The sequence below is a fragment of the Leucoraja erinacea genome, chromosome 27 (genome assembly GCF_028641065.1).
Source record: "Leucoraja erinacea ecotype New England chromosome 27, Leri_hhj_1, whole genome shotgun sequence".
Classification (NCBI taxonomy): Eukaryota; Metazoa; Chordata; class Chondrichthyes; order Rajiformes; family Rajidae; genus Leucoraja; species Leucoraja erinaceus.
Window position 1 is genome coordinate 3831040 of NC_073403.1, and position 16320 is coordinate 3847359.

At 47.3% G+C, this 16320-nt stretch overlaps 1 protein-coding gene across 5 annotated transcripts in view; it reads left to right on the forward strand.

Moving 5' to 3' along the window:
• Window positions 1-16320, forward strand: part of srcin1a (SRC kinase signaling inhibitor 1a) — a 322417-nt gene that overhangs the window by 148496 nt on the left and 157601 nt on the right. For all 5 annotated transcript variants that reach the window (XM_055656823.1, XM_055656821.1, XM_055656827.1 and 2 more), the window contains one exon: window positions 4760-4834. In XM_055656823.1, the coding sequence (XP_055512798.1) occupies window positions 4768-4834 (67 nt within the window). In that variant the 5' untranslated portion in view covers window positions 4760-4767. The remainder of the gene's footprint in view (window positions 1-4759; window positions 4835-16320) is intronic.

A 16320-nucleotide genomic window follows, 5' to 3' on the forward strand; every position in this document is an offset into this window, starting at 1 on the left:
CACGATCACATTGAATGGCGGTGCTGGCTCGAAGGGCCGAATGGCCTGCTCCTATTGTCTATTGCCTGCACCGAGCTGCAGTGAAAATCTTTGTGTAGCTTGCTAACCAGTCGGTGGAAAGACTATACATGTCTTGAGGCCATGCGGATTTCACCATCGAAGAGCTCGCTGTCTCGGGTAGAGACCGATGTCGAGAAGCTCCAAATGAAGCAGAAGGCTTGGACCAGGGGTCAGATCGCCTGGCGTGGGGGAGCTGAGATTCCCCCCCCCCAATGCAGGAGCTGATCGCTCTGGCGCAAGGGCCCAAACGCTGCTGGCTACGGGAGCCAAGATCGTCCCGTCAACGGAAGGCTCGGCCGCGGGAGGACAAGGACGGGAAGCGATTGAAGTTTTTTTTTCACCTTCCACCACAGTGGGGAATGTGGAGGAGTTTGCCCGCCACAGTGGGGTACCATGTAATCCCGTGCTACCCGCTCCATGGTCGGATAGTCGGCGGGTTTTCCTGGTGAGGCTAGGGGGCTGTGGACCCCCAGCAGCAACAAAAACAAGACCTGTCAAAGGACGGATGAGCCAACAGCCATCCACGCTTCAGTAGAAGTTGCGGTCACTGTGGTACACAGCATTGCAAGACCAGCGGGCCCGTTGATGTCTACAATGATGATGATGATCATTTAGAAGAGTGAATCGATTACAATGAATGATTGCAGAAACATATCTGGGAGCAGGGAGTCGCCACCTTGGAAGTGACAAATCTAGCGTGCACGCAGACAGAACTGTGGGGTCAGGATTGAACCCAGGTCACTGTGAGGCAGCAACTCTACCAACTGTGCACAAAATGCTGGAGTAACTCAGCGGGACAGGCGTCGTCTCTGGAGAGAAGGAACGGGTGGAGTTTCGGGTCAAGACCCTTCTTCAGATTCCCCACACGCTGCCCGTCCCACTTGGGCGCCATTTGCGCGTAATTTACGCAACATCATTCACGCATCACAACGCACACGACGCGCACGTCACGGCGCACGGTGACGTAGGCGGTGACGCCCGGTCGCTCGCGGCAACCCAGGGTTTCGGGATGTACAAAATCTTTGCGCGCCATCTGCAAATGACGTGCAAATCAATCAATCAATCAATCAATCAACCTTTATTGTCATCTTGCAAGCGAACAGTTGTACAGTGCAAAATGAAAAGACGTTTCCCAGGGAATAGCGGAGCATCGCACATGAAATTTAAAACATTTCACACATAATAACAGTAAAAACAATCCAGTCCCTGATGGAACAGTATAAATAGTTAAAAGCAGGTAAAACACAACATTAAAATACAATAAACCAATCATAAAAAATGTCCGGGGCAGCTGATTTGAGTGGCCAGTGCCAGTTATTTAAATGTCAGTGCAAAGCCGCAGAATCAGGTGACTGTGAGTGCAGAGTGACTGTTTAGCAGCCTCACAGCCTGTGGCAGGAAGCTGTTTAGCAGTCTGGTAGTCCGGGCTTTGATGCTACGGTATCTCTTGCCTGATGGCAGGAGATCCAGGTGTGTGTGGAGCGGGTGCAGTTTGTCCTTGGCAATTCTCTGAGCTTTCAACAGACAGCGGCTCTGGAACAGTTCTTGTACCGAGGGTAGGGAGACGCCAATGATCCTCTCTGCTCCCCTCACTACCCTCTGCATGTGACGCCCATGTGGGACCGGCCCTTTACTCCAGAATTTCCCATCTGTCTTCAGTGTAAACCAGCATCTGCGGTTCCTTCCCACACCCCACCGCCCTTGCCAATTGTCGCCCAGTTTGCTGCAGGTGACTTTGTTTTTTGTTGAGATTAGATTCCTTGAGCAGGAGGGGGGGAAAAAGCCAAAATATAGTCTTGGCTAACAGAGAATTTTTTCAAGCATCTTCTTTGAAGTTTCCCTTCTCTCTATACTGCTTTCCAATTCCAACATCATTGATCGATCCATTCCATGTTTGTACCTGACACAATGAGAGCATATTTTGTTTCTGATCACGGTTTAGTTTGTTGATGCCATTTGTATTTTGCAAGTGACATGACACAATGAGGGAATATTGATCCATTTCATGTTTTGTTTCTGATCACGGTTTAGTTTGTTGATGCATTTTGCAAGTGACATTAGCCATTGTCTGAAAAATAATTACAATCTCTGTGTGAAGACCTGCAAAAATAGAGATTATACCTTTCATATCATAGAAACATAGAAACATAGAAAATAGGTGCAGGAGTCGACCATTCAGCCCTTCGATCCTGCACCGCCATTCAATATGATCATGGCTGATCATCCAACTCAGTATCCCATTCCCTGCCTTCTCTCCATACCCCCTGATCCCTTTAGCCACAAGGGCCACATTTAACTCCCTCTTAAATTTAGCCAATGAACTGTGGCCTCAACTACCTTCTGTGGCAGAGAATTCCACAGATTCACCACTCTCTGTGCGAAAAATGTGTTTCTCATCTCGGTCCTAAAAGATTTCCCCCTTATCCTTCAACTGTGACCCCTTGTTCTGGACTTCCCCAACATCGGGAACAATCTTCCTGCATCCAGCCTGTCCAACCCCTTAAGAATTTTGTAAGTTTCTATAAGATCCCCCCTCAATCTTCTAAATTCTAGCGAGTACAAGCCGAGTCTATCCAGTCTTTCTTCATATGAAAGTACTGCCATCCCAGGAATCAGTCTGGTGAACCTTCTCTGTACTCCCTCTATGGCAAGAATGTCTTTCCTCAGATTAGGAGACCAAAACTGTACGCAATACTCCAGGTGTGGTCTCACCAAGACCCTGTACAACTGCAGTAGAACCTCTCTGCTCCTAGACTCAAATCCTTTTGCTATGAATGCTAACATACCATTCACTTTCTTCACTGCCTGCTGCACCTGCATGCCTACTTTCATTGACTGGTGTACCATGACACCCAGGTCTCGCTGCATCTCCCCTTTTCCTAATCGGCCACCATTCAAATAATAGTCTACTTTCCTGTTTTTGCCACCAAAATGGATAACCTCACATTTATCCACATTATACTGCATCTGCCATGCATTTGCCCACTCACTCAGTCTATCCAAGTCACCTTGCAGCCTCTCCTAGCATCCTCCTCACAGGTAACACTGCCCCCCAGCTTCGTGTCATCCGCAAACTTGGAGATGTTGCATTCAATTCCCTCGTCCAAATCATTAATGTATATTGTAAATAGCTGGGGTCCCAGTACTGAGCCTTGCGGTACCCCACTAGTCACTGCCTGCCATTCTGAAAAGGATCCATTTACTCCTACTCTTTGCTTCCTGTCTGCCAGCCAGTTCTCTATCCACATCAATACTGAACCCCCAATGCCGTGTGCTTTAAGTTTGTATACTAATCTCTTATGTGGGACCTTGTCGAAAGCCTTCTGAAAGTCCAGATATAACACATCCACTGGTTCTCCCTTATCCACTCTACTAGTTACATCCTCGAAAAATTCTATAAGATTCATCAGACATGATTTACCTTTCATAAATCCATGCTGACTTTGTCTAATGATTTCACCACTTTCCAAATGTGCTGCTATCCCATCTTTAATAACTGACTCCAGAATTTTCCCCACTACCGATGTTAGACTAACTGGTCTGTAATTCCCCGTTTTCTCTCTCCCTCCCTTTTTAAAAAGTGAGGTTACATTAGCTACCCTCCAATCCTCAGGAACTACTCCAGAATCTAAAGAGTTTTGAAAAATTATCACTGCTTAGCGTTTTGCGTAGCCTCCTCTCCTCAGCCTCCTCGCCGAAGACTCTCGAGCCAAAGACTCACACTTTTCTCACTAACTCACTTTTAACTCTCCTCCCACTCGGGCTAGAGCCATTCAGTGCATTCTCCTGCTTCTCTTTGTTGCTGTTGCTGTTGCTTCCAAATCCACGGAAACTCTGAGTAAAGTCTGCCTGTGCTTTTCCTCTCCTTTTCAACTGTTTTCCCCCTCTGACTCACTTCCAACTCTCCTCCCACTCGGGCTAGAGCCAATCAGTGCTTTCTCCTGCTTCTCTTTGTTGCCGTTGCTTCTAAATCTACGGAAGCTCTGAGTAAAGTCCAAGGGTCAGAAATGAACAAACCCAGGGCTCTGTTTGGCCATTACATCAAAATTGCTGTCGGCAAGCCTGTGATATCGTGTACACAGTAATCCAAGTGCGACTGTTTTACTCAGTGCAAGGACATCTCATTATTACAAGGAGTGGGATACGTGAAAAGGCGAGGAGGCTTTCTTCAGAAAGGAGATGAGGAAGAATTTATTTAGCCAGAGGGTGGTGCATCTGTGGGATTCATCGCCAAATGTCTTTGGATGTTTTTTTAAGCGGAGATTGTCAGGGCCTTGATTAGTGCGGGTGTCACTGGTTACTGGGAGAAGGCAGGAGAATGGAGTTGAGAGGAAAGATGGATCAGCCATGATTGAATGGCAGAGTAGACTCGGTGGACCAAATGGCCTGATTCTGCTCCTGTGGCTCATGAATGTATAAGGTAGGAGGTGGAGGGGTTGGAGTGTGGGCAGCGAGGAATCAGGCTCGGCAGTGTTGGTATACGGGTTGCCATGACCTCTTGAAATATCCCTCCCTATACCAACTCTGCCAGACCACTGAAACAGCAGAGGGGTGGGTAACGAAACTGGGGCGGAGACACCCCACACCCCATTAACGTCACCACTAATTCTGTCATTTTTGGACACTACCATCCATATTGTCTGTCCTGAGTGCATGTTTTGGCTGTATTAAATTTCATACCTTTTTCTGTCTTCCATAGATTTCTCCATGACTCCTATGAAACATGGATCATACAACTACAAAACCACCTATAACCATCCACCTGTTACACAAGGTATTTCTCAATCTGGAGGGCAACCCACTCCATGACATTCTCTCTCTCTCTCTCTTTCGCTCTCTCTCTCTCTCTCTCTCTCTCTCTCTCTCTCCCCCTCTCTTTAGTTTGTGCAATTTTGGACAGGTGAAGATTGACGGAGAAGGCTTCTTCTTCTTGGGTTTGAGTCTGCAGAAGTCCGCAGCAGGGCGATGATGCCATCTGGTTCGACATCCATAGGTGCCCGCCTAAAAAAAGGGAACCTGCTCCGGGGTTGGCGCCAAACAGCGGCACTGCTGCTGCTGCTGCTGCCTCTGTTTGCCGCCGTTCTCCTGACTGAGGTCAGTTGACAGGTCTCACCCACGGGAAGGGCGACAAACACAAGAGGGCGACAGATCTTCTCACGCCAGCTCCGTTGATGGGTCAGTTCAGTGCCACGAGGGCGACCAACCCCCATGCCCATCTCTGGAAAGGCATCTCGTGCTGCCGGGTGGCGATAGGAAGTTGTGGATGGATTATTGAGGTGACTGGGGTAGGGACAAGGGTCAAGGGTCAAGAGTGTTTTATTGTCATGTGTCCCAAACTGGAACAATGAAATTCTTACTTGCAACAGCACGACAGAATATGTAAACATAGTATTCTGTAATAAACGATAACAAATATATAAATATACTCGACCAAGTGGCCGTCCCCTCAACACACGGTTATAAATATGCATATATAACAAAATATATATATAAAACAAAAAAGATCTATATATATATATATATCAAAAAAAGATATATATGTGTATATATATATATATATAGATAGATGCTGAACATATATATAAATATATATATGTTCAAATATATATATATACTTTTCTTTTGCATATATTCTGTTTTGTTTGAAATATATATATCAAACAAAACACACACAAACACACACACACACACACACACACACACATATATATATATATATATACATATATATATATACACACACATACACATTTGATATATATATATATGTATATATATATGGGTATGTGTGTGTATATATATATATATGTGTGTGTGTTTGTGTGTACATTCATATATATATGTATTCTTTTTTTGTCTGTTTGGTTATATATACAGTATATATATGCTATTGAATATTACAACCCCCAATTGGGCTCTGAACTATACATATAAGGGGACTGTTTTTGTACTAATAATAGTGCAAACAAAATGCCCCCTTGTATATATAGTTCGGAGCCTGATTATAGGTCGTGGTGTTCAATAGCCTGATGGTTGTTGGGAAGAACGGAGACGAGGAAACACTTTTTCTCACAGAGAGTGGTGAGTCTGTGGAATTCTCTGCCTCAGAGGGCGGTGGAGGCCGGTTCTCTGGATGCTTTCAAGAGAGAGCTAGATAGGGCTCTTAAAGATAGCGGAGTCAGGGGATACGGGGAGAAGGCAGGAACGGGGTACTGATTGGGGATGATCAGCCATGATCACATTGAAAGGCGGCGCTGGCTCGAAGGGCCGAATGGCCTCTACTCCTGCACCTATTGTCTAAACAGTTCCTGAACCTATTTTCAGGCTCCGATACCTTCTTCCCATTGTCAGGAAGGAATCCAAGAATTTGTGGTGTGTTGGAGACCAGAATGTAAGTTGCCAGTGTTGGGTGAGAAGATTGTGTAGGGTTAGGGGCGAGGAGTGGGAGAGTGGAGGAGTGGAGGAGTGGAGGAGTGGAGAGTGGAGGAGTGGAGGAGGAGAAGGATTTAATAACGCTGAACAACCTCGGGAGCGTCACTGCAGTGTCTTTCAAAAAACACTTGAAGTTCAGCAGGTGTTAGCGCTGATGACTCAAATCTTCATGTGAGACAAGTGGTAGAAATATCTTAAAGCAAGGTAAGTGATGACATTCAAGTCAAGTCACTTATATTTCTATAGCACATTTAAAAAACAACTCTCGTTGGCCAAAGTGCTTTACATTGGTGGAGGCACTAACGTTATACAACAGTGGTTCATAGAGTAAGTACATATATATAGCCCTCCCACAGAGGAGGTCAAGAAAGACTCGAGAGGTGGCGCAGCTGGTAGGGCAGCCACCTCACAGCGACCGAGACCTGAGTTCGATCCTGACCTTGGGCGCTGTATGTGCGGAGTTTGAAACGTTCTCCTTGCGACCACATGGGTTTCCTCCGGGTGCTCCGGTTTCCCCCGTGTTGGCGTCATGTGTCCCAAAGATGCGCGGGTCTGTAGGTGAATGGCCCCTCTGTAAATTGCCACCAGTGTGTAGGGAGTGGGTGTGAAAGTTGGGACAACATCGAACTCGTGTGAACGCGTGATGAATGGTCGGCGTGGACTGGATGGGCTGAATGGCCTGTTTCTATGCTGTATCTTTCCGTCAATCAATTCAACAGCTTGAGGCCTGAGCAACTGAAGACAGCCACCAGTGATGTACCAAATGTATAGGATCAACTGAAGATTACAAACCTATTAGACACAAAATGCTGGAGTAACTCAGCGGGTCAGACGGCATCTCTGGAGAAAAGGAATAGGTGACGTTTCGGGGCGAGACTTTTCTTCAGACTGAGAGTCGGGGGGGTGGGGGGGGTGGGGGGGGCGAAACTAGAGGTATGATAAGGTTCAGAACGAACCAGAGCCGGCACAGGTGGCCAAGGCTGGATATTGACACGAGAGATATGGAAGGCACATGGAACAAATGCACGAAAGATATACAAAAAGAAAAGATGATCAAGGACATTTGGAGCCCACAATGGACCATTGTTGGCTGTGGGGTTGGTGATAATGAGTTATTCAGACAATGAAACTCAACAAGATGACATTCCAACTGGTCCCTGGCTCCACCACCACGTTTTAACCCACGGCAAACCTCGTTGCTTTTTGTATATCTTTCGTGACTTGCGTACAGTTTTGGTCTCCAAATCTGAGGAAGGACATTATTGCCATAGAGTGAGTGCAGAGAAGGTTCACCAGACTGATTCCCGGGATGTCAGGACTGTCTTATGAAGAAAGACTGGATAGACTTGGTTTATACTCTCTAGAATTTAGGAGATTGAGAGGGGATCTTATAGAAACTTACAAAATTCCTAAGGGGTTGGGCAGGCTAGATGCAGGAAGATTGCTCCCAATGTTGGGGAAGTCCAGGACAAGGGGTCACAGCTTAAGGATAAGGGGGAAATCCTTTAAAACCGAGATGAGAAGAACTTTGTTCACACAGAGAGTGGTGAATCTCTGGAACTCTCTGCCGCAGAGGGTAGTCGAGACCACAGTTCATTGGCTATATTTAAGAAGGAGTTAGATGTGGCCCTTGTGGCTAAGGGGATCAGGGGGTATGGAGAGAAGGCAGGTACGGGATACTGAGTTGGATGATCAACCATGATCATATTGAATGGCGGTGCAGGCTCGAAGGGCCGAATGGCCTACTCCTGCACCTAATTTCTATGTTTCTATGTTTCTATGTTGACTTGACGGTCTCTCCACTGCCTGGCGAGTGCGCAGTGCATCCTCCGGGTGTTGAAGGACACTAGATGCCATCCTCACTCGGGATATTTGCCCGTGTTCCTTGCACGTCTGAGGAGAATTTGTCCATCTGATGTGCAAATCTCCTTTCGTCAAGAAGGAAACACCAAGTCGCCTAAAAAATCGCCTAAGTGGGACAGGCCCTTAAGATAGTGTTGGCGTACAGGGATCGCTGGTCTTCGTGGTGGGCTGAAGTTCCTGTTTCCGCGCTGTATCTCTAAACTACACTGCGGTGCCTACACTTTGATATATGGCAGGATGTATGGAGGGTGCCAGACACACATACTAATTCATTAGCTTGGACAGTCTGTAAAGCAGCCACTTGGGTCGAAGGGCCTGTTTCCATGCAGTATAACCCTGTGACAGCCTATTATTTCCATATGAAATGCTTGTCCACACACCTTCGGAATGGGAGGAGAGAGGCAAGGTAGGTTGATCACTTATATCCTGTTATAATTCTTCATTATGAACACTCATATGCTAACATTATTTTATCTTGAACTGATCTTTCTTTTCTTGCAGTCTGTGTCCTGTCTGATCTATTGTTGTCGAACCAACTTTGGAGGGATATGGGCCAAACGCAGGCAGGTGGGACAAGTGTAGCTGGGGCATTGTTGGCCGGTGTGGGCAAGTTTTGGCTGAAGGGCCTATTTCCCCACCGTATCCCGATGTTGGGGAAGTCCAGGACAAGGGGTCACAGTTTAAGGATAAGGGGGAAATCCTTTAGGGCCGAGATGAGAAAAACATTTTTCGCACAGAGAGTGGTGAATCTCTGGAATTCTCTGCCACAGAAGGTAGTTGAGGCCACAGTTCATTGGCTATATTTAAGAGGGAGTTAGATGTGGACCTAGTGGCTAAAGGGATCAGGGGGTATGGAGAGAAGGCAGGTACAGGATACTGAGTTGGATGATCAGCCATGATCATATTGAATGGCGGTGTAGGCTCGAAGGGCCGAATGGCCTACTCCTGCACCTAATTTCTATGTTTCTATATATCACTCTAAGACTCCATGCCAGACACAAAATGACGGAGTAACTCAACAGGTCAGGCAGCATCTCTGGAGGAATAGGCAACGTTTCGGGGCGGGTTTAAAGAAGGGCTCTGACCTGAGTCACTGCAGCATTTTGTGTCTGTCTATGAGGCAAAGGAGATTTGGGCTGTCCCCTTCAATCTGAAGTACGTTGCCTCATTATTATAGAATAGCAAATTTCCTGATTGGAAATTTGAACAAATCTTGCCGAATTATTTCAAGTCTCAAGGTTAGCACCATCCCAACGTTTAAGAAACAGTCAGACAGGTACATGGATAGGACAGGTTGGAAGGGATATGGGCCAAATGCAGGCAGGTGGGACTAGTGTAGCTGGGACATTGTTGGCCGGTGTGGGCAAGTTGGGGTGAAAGGGCCTGTTAACACACTGTATCACTCCATGACTCTAATACAATTGGTAAATGTGATCTATGTGGGGAGACGTGTGTGCGGTGTGACAATGTGTCGACTCAGCGTGTGACCTCGCTGTCCACTCTCCACGGAAAGAAGGCTGAAGCAAATTGGAAATTGAATTCTCACAAAGTTTTATTATGGTGGCTCATAAATCTCTATCGAGACATAATCAGCTTTGCTCTTTTTATCACAAGCTGGTCTTTGTTCGACTGATGTGTGGAGTGCAGCCACTACTGTTTAGGAATCTGCAAGGGAGACTAAGGTTTTAGTAACCGCATGGATTTTAATCTCATTCAGACTGATTCCTGGGGTGGCAGCACTTTCATATGAAGACAGACTGGATAGACTCGGCTTGTACTCGCTGGAATTTAGGAGATTGAGGGGGGATCTTATAGAAACTTACAAAATTCTTAAGGGGTTGGACAGGCTAGATGCAGGAAGATTGTTCCCGATGTTGGGGAAGTCCAGAACAAGGGGTCACAGTTTAAGGATAAGGGGGAAGTCGAGATGAGAAAAACATTTTTTTTCCCACACAGAGAGTGGTGAATCTGTGGAATTCTCTGCCACAGAAGGTAGTTGAGGCCACAGTTTATTGGCTATATTTAAGAGGGAGTTAGATGTGGCCCTTGTGGCTGAAGGGATCAGGGGGTATGGAGAGAAGGCAGGCACGGGATAGTGAGTTGGATGATCAGCCATGATCATATTGAACGGCGGTGCAGGCTCGAAGGGCTGAATGACCTACTCATGCACCAATTTTCTATGTTTCTATGTTTCTATTCATTTCAATTGTATATATTCACGTAAAGATTCACTCATCAGATTCATTGAAAGTGGCGTCACAGGTAATTTCATAAGTGATAGGAGCAGAACCAGGCCATTTGGCCCATCAAGTCTACTCTACCAGTCAATCATGGCTGATCTAATATCTCTCTCCTAACTCCAATTCTCCTGCCCTCCCCATAACCCCTGACGCCCATACTAATCAAGAATCTGTCAATCTATTTATCTCTGCGTCCAAAAAATTATCCAGGTACTGTAGATAGGATCGTCAAAAAGACGTCCGTCAGATTGGCTTTCATCAGTCTTGAGTATTGAGTACAGAAGTTGGGAGGTCATGTTGCGTTCAGTTTTGGGCACCATATAACCATATAATATAACCATATAACAATTACAGCACGGAAACAGGCCATCTCGACCCTACTAGTCCGTGCCGAACACGTATTCTCCCCTAATCCCATACACCTGCGCTCAGACCATAACCCTCCATTCCTTTCCCGTCCATATAACTATCCAATTTATTTTTAAATGATAAAAACAAACCTGCCTCCACCGCCTTCACTGGAAGCTCATTCCACACAGCCACCACTCTCTGAGTAAAGAAGTTCCCCCTCATGTTACCCCTAAACTTCTGTCCCTTAATTCTCAAGTCATGTCCCCTTGTTTGAATCTTCCCTACTCTCAGTGGGAAAAGCTTATTCACGTCAACTCTGTCTATCCCTCTCATCATTTAATAAACCTCTATCAAGTCCCCCCTTAACCTTCTGCGCTCCAAAGAATAAAGCCCTAACTTGTTCAACCTTTCTCTGTAACTTAGTTGCTGAAACCCAGGCAACATTCTAGTAAATCTCCTCTGTACTCTCTCTATTTTGTTGACATCCTTCCTATAATTAGGTAACCATGTTACAGGAAAGATGTTCTCAAGCTGGAAAGGGCGCAGAGAAGATTTACGAGGATGTTGCCAGGACTGGTGGACTTGAGGGCCTGAGCTACAGGGAGAGGTTGATCAGGCTGGGACTCTATTCCTTGGTGCACAGGAGGATGAGGGATGATCTTATAAAGATGTACAAAATCATGAGAGGAATAGATCGGGTAGACGCACAGAGTAGGGGAACCAGAGAACGTGGGGTTTAAGGGGGGGGGGGGGAGGGGGGGGGGGGGGGGGGGGGAATTTAATACGAACCTGAGGGGTTTAAGGAAGATGCTGGAAAAATCGAAGGTGGACAAAAACTGCTGGAGAAACCCAGCGGGTGAGGCAGCATCTATGGAGCGAAGGAATGGGTGACGTTTCGGGTCGAGACTCTTCTTCAGACTGATGTGGGGTTGGGGTGGGGGGGGGTGGGGGGTGGGGGAATGAGAACCCACGGAGGCCGCGGGGTTGTGGTCTGTACCACCTCCGTACACTCAGCAATCGTAGCCCGGGTTGAACCCGGGTCTCTGGCGCTGCTAGCGCTGTAATGTCCCTGTCCCACTTAGGAAACCTGAACGGAAATCTCTGGAGACTTTGCGCCCCACCCAAGGTTTCCGTGCGGTTCCGCGGAGGTTGCAGGTGGTTGCCGGAGGTTGCAGGTGGTTGCCGGAGGTTGCAGCTAGTGGAAGCAGGTAGGGAGACTGACAAAAACCTCCGGGAACCGCACGGAAACCTTGGGTGGGGCGCAACGTCTCCGGAGGTTTCCGTTCAGGTTTCCTAAGTGGGACAGGGGCATAATAAGGCAGTAACTCCACCGCTGCTTTGATGATTTTATATTCTTGATCTCCTACGAACGTGCGGCCTAGGATTCGAACCCACGGATAGCAGCCAGCATCACGGGTTGCCAATGAGCGTGGAGGCTTGGGCGGCATTGAGGCAGAGCTGTGATACAAACACAAGGGCAGCTTCGTGTTTTCAAAGATTCGCCCAGAGTGTTGTGAATTTGTGGAATTCTCTGCCCCAGAGGGCAGTGGAGGCCAAAGCACTGGATGAATTTAAAAGAGGGCTAGATAGAGCTCTAGGGGGCTGGCGGAGTCAAGGGATATGGGGAGAAGGCAGGCACGGGGTACTGACTGTGGATGATCAGCCATGATCACAATGAACGGCGGTGCTGGCTCGAAGGGCCAAATGGCCTCCTGCTATTTCCTATGTTTCTATTCTCTGCAGAACCAGCTGTACTTTCTTGAACGTCTGGTCGTGTCCAGGGCCCATCTCCCAGGAATTAGTTGCAAATAATTGCAGAACGGAAAAAAAAAAATCCTTCCGCCTCCTTTGGAAGTTTGAAGCTATTTTTAGTTCCCTGATTAAAAAACCCTTTGTTCTGTTAAACCCTGCATCAAGTATCGAGGTCAGGAGATACAGCTGAGCGCAGGCTCTTCTGTCCATTCAGGTCTTTTAGTCAAGTTTCCGATGGATTGTAAAGACACTTCTGTTCTTGCTCGGAGAGCCTCAGGAAGAAGCAGTTTCCCGGGGGACTAGGAATCGGTGATAAGACGGGGAAATAATTAGCATTCTGCCTCCTAGTCTCTACCTGACTGGATTGTTAATGAACGAACTCTGACTGCGATCTAAATACAGATTAGAGCCGTCAACGCAAGGTAATCTTGCGAATCGTCACTCGGTACAGAGTCTTTACATTGTCGCAAGTATTAATGTATCGAATCTCTGCAATCTCTTCACCTGCCATTTCCTCAGCCGATTAGGAAAAGGGGGGAGATGCAACGAGACCTGGGTGTCATGGTACACCAGTCATTGAAAGTAGGCATGCAGGTGCAGCAGGCAGTGAAGAAGGCGAATGGTATGTTAGCATTCATAGCAAAAGGATTTGAGTATAGGAGCAGGGAGGTTCTACTGCATTCATGTCCCCACCCACCCCCGCCCCCGATCAGTCTGAAGAAGGGTTTCGGCCCGAAACGTTGCCTATTTCCTTCGCTCCATAGATGCTGCTGCACCCGCTGAGTTTCTCCAGCTTTTTTGTGTAACCCCCGAGGTTCTACTGCAGTTGTACAGGGTCTTGGTGAGACCACACCTGGAGTATTGCGTACAGTTTTGGTCTCCTAATCTGAGGAAAGACATTATTGCCATAGAGAGAGTACAGAGAAGGTTCACCAGACTGATTCCTGGGATGTCAGGACTTTCATATGAAGAAAGACTGGATAGACTCGGTTTGTACACGCTAGATTTTAGAAGATTGAGGGGGGATCTTATAGAAACTTACAAAATTCTTAAAGGGTTGCACAGGCTAGATGCAGGAAGATTGTTCCCGATGTTGGGGAAGTCCAGAACAAGGGGCCACACACAGTTTAAGGATAAAGGGGGATATTTTAGGACCGAGATTAGGAAAACATTTTTCACACACAGAGTGGTGAATCTGGAATTCTCTGCCACAGAAGGTAGTTGAGGCCAGTTTATTGGCTATATTTAAGAGGGAGTTAGATGTGGTCCTTGTGGCTAAAGGGATCAGGGGGTATGGAGAGAAGGCAGGCACGGGATACTGAGTTGGATGATCAGCCATGATCATATTGAATGGCGGTGCAGGCTCGAGGGCCGAATGGCCTACTCCTGCACCTATTTTCTATGTTTCTATGTTTCTATGTCTCAGGAGCAGATTCAAGTTGCAGAATGGCGCGCAGACGAATACCCGGCCAACGGGATTAAGTGCCCCGCTCTCGGACGGAGCGGGCTAATTGTCCAGCTCCCGAGCTCGTTAATATTCATCGTTCCAATCGTGCCGTTGAAGAGGAAATTGGAATAATCAGAGAATGGTGCAGTATGAAAGCAGGCCCTTCGGCCCATTGAGTCCATGCCAACTGGCATCTCTCTCCGAACACCATTCTCCTGCCTTCCCCCATAACCCCTGACACGCATACTAATCAAGAATCTATCTGTGCCTTAAATATATCTATTGACTTGACCTCTACAGATTCACCACCCTCTGACTAAAGAAATTCCCCCTCATCTCCTTCCTAAAGGAACGTCCTTTAATTCTGAGGCTGTGATCTCTGGTCCTAGATTCTCCCACTAGAGGAAACATCCTCTCCACAGGCCCTTCGTCACCGACAGGTGATCCCTGTACACTAACACTATCCTACATACTAGGGACAATCTTTACCAAAGCCAATTAACCAACAAACCTGTACGTCTTTGGAGTGTGGGAGGAAACCGGAGCTCCCGGAGAAAACCCATTCATAGAAACATAGAAACATAGACAATAGGTGCAGGAGTAGGCCATTCGGCCCTTCGAGCCTGCACCGCCATTCAATATGATCATGGCTGATCATCCAACTCATTATCCCGTACCTGCCTTCTCTCCATACCCCCTGATCCCCTTAGCCACAAGAGCCACATCTTACTCCCTCTTAAATATAGCCAATGAACTGTGTGGCCTCAACTACCTTCTGTGGCAGAGAGTTCCAGAGACTCACCACTCTCTGTGTGAAAAATTCATGGGGAGAACGTACAAACTCCACACAGACAGCACCCGTAGTCAGGAACGAGCGCGGGTCTCTGGCGCTGTAAGGCAGCAACTCTACCTCCAAGCCACAGTTGACTGTGATCAGCGGAGCATTTTGATTTATATGATCAGCCAGGTTTACTGTGCCATCTGTAATATTTGATCACTTTTACCTTAGTCTTAATCAGATGCAATCATCATGAATGGTAATTAAAAGAGCTGAAATCACACTAATTAACGAGCACGTGAGGCCAATGCAGAACGACACAGATACATGGCTTCTCCACGAGATTCAGATCAAGCTAAACGGAGAATTTGTTCCAGAATTGTTAACCCTTCCAAGAAAGGCTGGAGACCTGATCAGCGTGATAACTTCTCTACATCGGTGAGACCCCGCGTAGGCTTGGCGATCGCTTCGATCAACACCTCCGCTCAGTCCGCACTAACCAACCTGATCTCCCGGTGGCTCAGCACTTCAACTCCCCCTCCCTCCCATTCCCAATCCGACCTTTCTGTCCTGGGCCTCCTCCATGGCCAGAGTGAGGCCCAGCGCAAATTGGAGGAGCAGCACCTCATATTCCGCTTGGGTAGTTTACACCCCAGCGGTATGAACATTGACTTCTCCAATTTCAGGTAGTCCCTGCTTTCTCCCTCATTCCCCTCCCCCTTCCCAGCTCTCCCACAGCCCACCGTCTCCGCCTCTTCCTTGTTCCTTGCTAACCAGTCAGTGGAAAGACAACACATGATTACAATCGAGCCGTCCACAGTGTAGAGATACATGATGAAGGGAATAACATGAATGATGTGTAGTCCAAGATAAAGCCACTAGAGTCTGGTCAAAGATAGTCCGTGTTCAAGAAGGAACTGCAGATGCTGGAAAATCGAAGGTAGACAAAAATGCTGGGGGAAACTCAGCGGGTGCGGCAGCATCTATGGAGCGAAGGAAATTAGTCCGTGGGTCACAAGACAAGGGCTGAGTTAATCATGTGTAGCCTTTCGCTGGTTGGACAGCACGCAACCAAAAAGATCTTCACTATACGTTGGGGCATGTTGGCACAGCGGTAGAGATGCTGCCTCACAGCACCAGGATCCCGTGTTCGATCCTGACTACAGGTGCCTGTCTGTATGGAGTTAATACGCTCTCCCCGTGACCTACATGGGTTTTCTCTGAGATCTTTGCCTTCCTCCCACACTCCAAAGATGTACAGGCTTGGAGTCTAATTGGCTTGGCATCACTGCAAATTGTTCCTAGTGTGTAGGATAGTGTTAGTGGGTGGGGGTCGCTGGTCGGTGTGGACACGGCGGGCCGAAGGGCCTGTTTCTCTAAACTAAACTAAACTTGAC